Source organism: Pygoscelis adeliae, unplaced genomic scaffold (genome assembly GCF_000699105.1).
Source record: "Pygoscelis adeliae isolate BGI_AS28 unplaced genomic scaffold, ASM69910v1 Scaffold58, whole genome shotgun sequence".
In the NCBI taxonomy this organism is placed as follows: domain Eukaryota; kingdom Metazoa; phylum Chordata; class Aves; order Sphenisciformes; family Spheniscidae; genus Pygoscelis; species Pygoscelis adeliae.
This window is the reverse complement of record NW_008825564.1, coordinates 942,305-950,752: the sequence shown is the minus strand read 5'-3', so window position 1 is coordinate 950,752 and position 8,448 is coordinate 942,305. Positions and strand designations below refer to the sequence as shown.

The window sequence follows — 8,448 nt, the reverse complement described above, 5'->3', positions numbered from 1 at the left end:
GACATGAAAGAATAGGGCAGACTTCTTGGATGCACTGTGTCCTGCCACCCTGAAGGAAAATAGGCTCAGTTAGAAAAAAAATAAAGCAAAATGTCAAGTAGACATGCACACACCCACACAGACTGGTAACAAGTCTTGAAAAGCCTTAGCCAAAGCAGTATTTGCCAACAGAAATTTCTGCTTGCATCAGGCAAACAAGGAACGTGTACAACTGTCCTTCAACACTTTCTATATTGCTTGCAGAGACCTTGGATTATTCATATTTTTTCATTCTCTCAAGCAATGAATGTAATAGTTGAAGAAACAGTGTCTTTCTATCTTATTTCTTAGTGTGGGTGTGAGAAAACCAGGGAGAATAAAATCATTATCCATGAACCTTTACGGATGTTCAAAAAGGTTATTGAGCAATTTTTTACATTATTCTTCACCTCCTGTGCCGTGCCCTTCTAGGCTTGTCTGGGACAGGGATTAAGTGCTGAAGCAAGATGAGAGCAGGTGTTCTTCCACTATGTCTGTGACCTCAGAAACCAAATAAGCCAAAATCACTTAAGAAAGCACATTCTTGTTAGCCTCCAAGTCCAACTATGCAAACACAGAAGGTCTGCTTTCTTCAGAGGACTGAAAACCAAGAGGGTATATGAAATTTTGAGAATGAACGTGGCAAAAAAAAAAGAAAAAAATAAGCGACCTGGACTGGGTATATCCTGGTATATCAACGAATATCAGAAACAGAGAGAGGCAAAAAGCACAGGAAAGACGAAAGCATAGAATATATGTCTAAGATTAAGTCAGTCAAAAGAGATCTTTGTTCTCATTCTGCTCTGTTGCCTGATTACTTCACCGTGCTTATACAATACTGTGGGACCCTCTACCAATATGTGCTCCATACTCTCATGAGAGGTTCAGGTTGTTAAACTTTAAAAATCAGTCCACCTATGGCTTAGCAAGAGAAGTCAGCCCTTTTCATCTAACTGCCCTGCCTTATTTATCACTCAGAGCTGCAGGCTCGTCCCAACAATAAGCTTTGTGTTCCGGGATGCTGTGATGGAAGACATATGAACAGTCTCCTCCCACCTACACGCCGGATGCCTCTCGGGGCTCCCTGGGGAAAGATGGAAAAAGCTGTTCATTTTGAAGTGCTCTGTGCCTGAAATGATGGTATGCCATTCCACTCCTAATGGCCTCAGTGAATCACGTAAAAAGCTTTTACATACGGGCAGACCCACATATACACTATTATGCAGAAAATAACGTACTGACTGTACCCCCGTTCTATAACAAGTTTTCAGGCACTGAAGTCTACCTGTCCCATGGGGCCACCAAAGCATCCTGAATGCACATGGCTAAGGACTGCTCATAATTCTTTCACTGCAGCATGCAGGAACACAGAGTTTATTGTAGACTGAAATGACTGCTCTAAATTAAGGGTCAGACCAGAAACTTGACAAAACGAAATGAATTCTTCACTGATGTTCCTTACGATGCTCAGGGAATAGCTCTGTGAGAAGAGACACAGGTGCAGAACGAAAGAGAAAATACCAAAGAAGGGCTCTTTGAAGCAGTGCTGTCATTCAGCCCAGGCAAAAAGGCTAAGAGAAGACAAAGTTCAAACTTTGGTGACAATTATGGGAAAATAGGGCATGGAGACTTCAGCCAGTGTGGTGACAGGATTAGGTATACACCCATGGCAGATAAAGCAATGCTTCAACACATGGTGAGCACAGGTCCTTTCTTGCAACCTTGCTTCTGTATTTAATTCTCACATATCCTATGCTTCTGCGGAACTGCTCTGGAATCTTGCTTCTCCGACACATTGAATCAAAGCTCAGGCTTAGCATATTATTGAGACATTGCCTTTGCAGTCTGTTGCACGGAATTTTTTTTTTATATGAATGCCATGGATAATATGAAATATTTCCTCATTTTGGCATTTTTTTTTATAGCTCCTTTTATACTTTTTGTACTGGCCCATCCTCTGCACAAAACTAAGTCCAGTTGCATTTCTCTTTATACCCCACTGCTACTCCTACTTCCAGCTGTGATGCTGCTTTTTAACATCAAACTGCTTCTAACTCACTTCTGTCTCAGACAGGCTCTTCCAGGCTTGAATATCATGCTAGGGTGCAAGTTCAAAAACAGCCTGAAACAAATCAACCTGTACCATTTAAAGTAAGCATAATTCCACTTGCCCTACAGAGCTTAGAGAGAGAGCTCATTGGACACTACAAGGAAATGTCAAAACCTACACAATATTTCTATTTTCTTAAAAGCCTTAGTCAATGCAATTCAAAACTCACAAAGCATTCAGAATACCAGCTTTTAAAGCAGGATTAGCTAGCATTGCCAGTGCTTTAAATTGCATGGAATAGAGCCGTGTAGAAAACGCAGTGCAACAGAAATTCAACAAAAAAAGCAAGGGGAAAAAAATAACTCCGGAGAGCAAAAAGGTTGGCTCTGGACAGCCTAAGCCAGGGTGGGAACTGTACAGTAAACACCTTGCCTCCTCCACCTCCCAATTATATTCTACAGCTTTTAGCTCACATTACGCTGTTAAGCGTAACATCTCCCAGGCAGCCAGAATATTCCAGGTCCGAAGCAACACCTTCCAGTAAAACCAAACCTGAACTGGAAGCCAGTGCAGACCAACAAAGTACAAGTGACATCTGCTTCCTGTGAGAAATGCCATTCAAGAGCTAGGCAAATAAATCCTTGAGTGATAGTTACGTGAAGCCTTAATCAGGGGATGCTGCTGCAATCCACAGTCCTCTGGAGGTAACAGATTTTGTAAGAAATCTACAGTCTACAATGAAAAGATTCACTTTCCACCTCAGAGACAAACAAAACCACTCTAACTCCTGCTGCCACCGCTTATCTGCAAAACAAAGCAAGAGGCTCCCTGGCATCAGCTCAGAAGGTAGTATGGACTGAGGTATCTTCTCATCTCAGCAGCTTTATCAAGAGACAGAAGAGAGGGGAAGATGAAATAGCACTTTCTAACTCTCCCGTGAGAGCTCCATCTTTGAGAAAGACAGACGAGTCTTTCCTAAAATGAAAACATGGAGCTAGCCTAGCTACCTGTCTATCCTCTTCTGCTAAGCTCCTACCTCAACTATGATACTTCACTGTTCAATAAAGGGACAAGAAACTCGGCAGAGTTGAGAGATGCACCCATCCAGGCTGTGGCTGACTTTGCTGGAGACACTGGATGAAGGATAGAGCGCAGTTTCTGAACAGGCTACCCACATGCCTAGTGCACAGCATGTACGCAGCCCGTGTGCTAGGACAAATGGAGAAAAAATGTCTGCAGAAAAAACTTCCTGCCTAAAAACTCCCCAAAGGTTGCGAGCCTGCTGCAGTTAATCTCCAAGAGCCTTGGGCTCCATCTACCATGAGGGTGAGAACAGTGACCACCAACAGCAGAGCTGCCCTTGTCATAAGCAGATTTTGAAAGCATTCATGAAATCTCAGGAGGACAGAGGTTTCCATATTCCTAACTGGTTTCCTACTGATAATGAGCATGTCTAAACTTAATAATATTTTATATACATGTTATTTAATGTTAAAGGTTAACTTTAGTATTATCAAGAACCATGTTTCTTGTGGGCATCTCATTTTCCATTTCAATTTCAAGCTTTATCTCTGTGCTTTAGAGAAACTATAAATCATCTAAAAAAGATTCCTCCCTAGTTTTGCCCTATGTTCACCTTGTGCTTGAAAGACTCTGCTAATCCTCCAACAGAAGTAAAATTTCCATTGATTTTGCAGAATATTTTGTCTAACTGCTGGCATTAGGATTCAGCCCACAGTGGATTGTAGGCATTTATTTTTAACTTTCATTCTAGAAGAAGTGTGAAAGGTTTCATTTGCTACTAGTGAGGCTATCCTTAAGGGAAAAAAAATATAAAGAAATATCAAAGCTACATTTCTCTCAACTCCAGGATATGTATTCCAGATATTTAGAGCAAGGTCAGACGCACACTGTAGCCTCAGCAGGGGTTGCTGTAAGAACTAAGACAGATGTTCAAGGTTGTCTCCAACTATGAATGAAGATTTTATGCCACAAGCATGAAAAATACCTTTGAAAGTTCAACAGGGTCACTACTGAGCAAGTCTGCCCCATGCCAGTGGCAAGAGAAGCCAAATAAACACACAACTGTATGACTGTTTGACTTCAACCGCTCTAGCACAGTGCAGGTGACTACAGCCACCATGAATATATTGAGACATTATCATTTTTGTGATAAGCAATGGCATAAAGGCAATGAATAGAAATCTGCTGATAAAGAGACAGACATCTCATTTGAGATTCAGATAATGATGAGAATTACCATTCTGGAAAAAAAAAAAGATTAAGGCATACCAGGACTCTTATTTCACTATACCACATTCGCTGATGTGTATAAGGCTTCCTACGTGAATTGGATAGCGCATTGGCTTGCATACACTTGTTGGTCACCAGGAGCTCTGTCTAATGTATTAACTACTGTGTGATAGTAAAAACTTCCACTACCTCCCAAACATGTACTAAATACATAAAACATGTCAGCAACATGTACTATGCAAACATCTTCAAGACACCCCTGGAATCACATGCTTGTAAACCCATACCTTGGGTTTACAATCAGATGTACAGTCCCTGATGTCATGTAAGTAGACTTCAGGCACAAAAGTGAGAGGATACTGTATTTAGAGTGTGGTTTTAATTTGGAAATAAAATAGGTATTCTCTCCCATATCAGATGAAAGACACTCCGGTTCTTATAAGAATGATGGCAGTATGTGGCAGACAGCCTCTGGGAGTAACTTCGCCCTTACACAGTATTTCAGGGTCCCTGAAACAGCCGTGTCATGCACAGTGAGAGTTCCCTGGAAGGGTCACGGGAGGGAGAAGGTTTTCAGGAAATGCACAAAGTAGCAAAACAGTTCTCAGCATAAAAGCAAACAGCACATCAATCAGTTCAGCAAACAGGCAGACAGACAAGCCAGAGCTTCCCACATCCCTGCAGCCTGATCTATTGTCTAGACTAGGATTTTAAAAATGCCTCTTTAGAAAGTATTGGATAAAATTCAGAATAGGGAGATCTTGAGCTTCAGTTCAAAACAACAGGTATTTATACTGTCTTGTGTGTCCTAGATTTTTAAGCTCTGGCTCTAGATCTCAAAACCTATTTGCTGAGATACCACTGCTATAGGAAGGCTTTAGAAAGTGGTCCTAGTGACAGTCTAAGTGGTGTCCTAAGAACTGCATGTGCAGCAAATGCTCTAAAGAGCTCACCTTCATTTTAATACTAGATCATGCAGATCAGTGTGGATAAAAATTATTGTCTTAAATCTCTTAAAAATTACCTAAAATCTCTACAGATTAGAAATGGTAAGCTGCAAGATTCTTACGAATAAATTTCTAGAGCAAACTCTGGGGCAAAGTAAAGGCAAAATTCTTAAACTATCCTTTCCCACTGTTTTCTCTCAGTCTGATGCAAAGGCATTCCTTGACACAGCCAAGAGAAATCTAAAGAACTCCATCAATTTCTAGCAGGTAAGAGATCGACTCTACCACCTCTCCCTCCATGTGCACCCTTATGATACAAGTAGTTAGGTGTACTGTTTGTGTCATCAACAAGCTGTATTACTAAGAAAGTTCAATTAGTTGTCTCCAACTAATGTAAATTCATGTCCCTGAGCTCCTAGCAAATTGCAAGTGTGGTTGCAAAATGTCACAGAGTTAGAACATCTTGACCTAAAACCAGGAACTGAAAAGCCTCCCTCTTTTGGAAGTTAATCTGTATGTGGTTGTATCCAGCTGCTGAGGAATTAACTAAATTATCCATTAGTTAGTAATTTAGGGTAGGATGAAGCCTCTAAAAACTGTCATGCTTTCCATCAACCAAATACCATGCGTACAAAGTGACTCGTGTAAGTGCCAAGCCAATCCAGTCTTGCCATCTATTCCACTTCTCGAGAGCCACATTTCCTGGGATTGCTTAGACAAAGAAAAGAAATTTTCTCTTTTTCAGAGGGAAGTGGTGTACTGTGTTTGTTTGCTGAAATATCACAGCATCCTCCTAGAGAGTGAAGTATGCTGTTCTGGGGTATAGCTCTCCACTTTGAAATCGGACTGCTGGAGACATGCTGGTCCTCGTTCTTTCAAGTTTCAAAACACGATTTGCACCAACTCTCCTGTGGGAGGAGGTGGAGGACCAGGGTATTTACTGCCTTGGGTGAAAGGGAACATTCTGGAAAATGAAATCTTGGGCTGCATGGTAGCTTTCTTCAAGATGGACAGGCAGAGACACTGATCCTAAAATTTCACAGTTGCTGGAACTGCAGAAGGGCTCCTCGGGGAAGGTCACGCGGCGCTCTGCTCTCAGCTGAGGGACTCAGCACAACCAGCACTTGGTCATATTTCTCCAGTCTAACAGTGCTGTGCAGAAGTCTTGCTGGGATTATATTGCATCTGGCTTCACAATCCGGCTGAAATCAAATCGCTGGCTGACCCAACAGCCTAGCTGCAGAGTCTAGCAGCTGAACAGCCAGCAGCCCTCTCCCCTCCAGGGCTTAAGCACTGAGCTCTTGGCTCTGTTGAAAGTGATGTTGTAAATAACCCCTCTTCACTTGGAAGCCTTGAAAAGTTTAATTGTGGTACTTTTTCCCCTTTCAGGCTGATTTCCTACAGAAACACCCGGCTTATGCAGGCACAAACCGGGCACACCTGTAGCCTGTGAATCCCTGATCAGCTCCAGCCACAAATGATCAAGGGACTTCTCTGAAAAAGGTATATAGAGATAAAATATCAAAAATCAAAATGATATTAAGATCTCAAGGACATTAAGTTCCTACAAGTTTTGTCAAAACCAGACTGCTGCAGAGAGTAGAGAGCACCCAATTTCTTTCCCAGAAGGGACACCAGAAAGCATCCCACAGTGTTAGGCAGCAGCTGGCTGTCCAGGCAGCATCTCCCAGACCTCCTGCCTTTTGCTTGGTGCTCGTGTCATGGAGGTGCTGGAGGAAAGCTCAGATTATTGCAGTCAGGGCAGATAAAGGAGCAAGGGCCACACACATCTATAGAAATAGAGCTTCGTTACTTCTGCTGCTCCTGGAAAAATCTCTCTTTCCTAGGTTAGCAGGGGCAATGGGACATAAGACAGGTCTGTGTCCCATACCTATTGCACCACTCCCATGAGATGAGGCATTTTTCTTCCTGTCTTTCCTATTTTTTTTTTCCCCAGTACCTACATGGATTCATGATACCCGTGTTCCAGACTGGCCTGCAACTATCCTGAGCGCTGGATGCTTTCAGCTGGAGCCCACATACTTGTTCGGCTTTGGGAACTGTTATTTTATTGATCCTTCTCCTGGACAGTTCAACAACTCAGGCTTTTTCCAAGGGTAGATCTGTTTCTCTCAACAAATCTCTCCTGCAAGCAGAAATAATGTGTCCCACAAATTATTCTGTCTTTCGTTAGGTACTCTTTAATGTCTCTAAAGTTACGTGCAGAAGGCAGGGGTTTCAACTCTGTAATGTAACTGCCTATTCCTTCTTTTGCTAGTTGAGTGAGTTGAAAAAAATCAACAGTACCTCTCTACAGCTCAGAGATGTCTGGATTCACGCTGCACCTCAAACACCTTTGTGGGCTGTTTAATTATCCCAGGCACTATTCCCAGCAACAGAGCATCACTTACTTCTCAGAATTTTTTTCCCAGCGAGAGAGTATCTAAAAAGTTATCTTCATTTTCTCAACTTTACCAACAATGCTCAATGCTACATAGCAGGTTAGTTCTTGCTTTCAGCATGGAGATGATTGGCCAGCATCTCAAATCCAGCTTTTCCTCTAGTCTGAATCCTTTCACATCACCTCCATCACTTGCTGCCATTTCACACACTTACTAATCAAGCTCTCCTCCTTGCTGCAGGTCTCGTTAAACTGATTGCTGCCACTGCGCCTTATATAGTCCATGCTGGGTAGTAGTATCAAAAGGCTTCAGACTTCTGAAATTAAAACTAGCTCTTTATTGATAGAGAGCTGCTTAACAGAAATGCCGCAACCACAGGCACCACTGCATGTACCCTCCGCACGTGTCTTGGTGTTTCCTATAAACCAGACACCCTTCTATAGGCTATGCTTCCCCCTCTAATCTCCCTGCCAGTTGCTGCACAGGGCACACTCAAACAGTGCCAAGTCCTCTCTCTGAATGCTGCTAGGGAAAACAGGGATAGGGATCTAGTGCCATACAGCACTCACTATACACAATGCCCTTCTATAATGCTGGAGGTTAGAAGACGTACATCTGGTGGAAGAGGTGGATTTTAAGGTGGGATGTAGGCAAGGACTGCATCAGAGGTCATACAAATCAGTGGGAGTCTTTCCATTGATTTCAGTCCGCTTTGGAAGACAGCATTTTGAACAAAAGTCCCAGAAGTTGCACAGGGCAATGGTGAAAAATGAGTCAA

General features: G+C 42.4%; 1 protein-coding gene across 1 annotated transcript in view; it reads right to left on the bottom strand.

Moving 5' to 3' along the window:
* Positions 1 to 8,448, bottom strand: part of BMPER (BMP binding endothelial regulator) — a 291,188-nt gene that overhangs the window by 74,406 nt on the left and 208,334 nt on the right. The window contains exon 13 of the mRNA XM_009332417.1: positions 4 to 49. Coding sequence (XP_009330692.1) covers positions 4 to 49 — 46 coding nt within the window. The remainder of the gene's footprint in view (positions 1 to 3; positions 50 to 8,448) is intronic.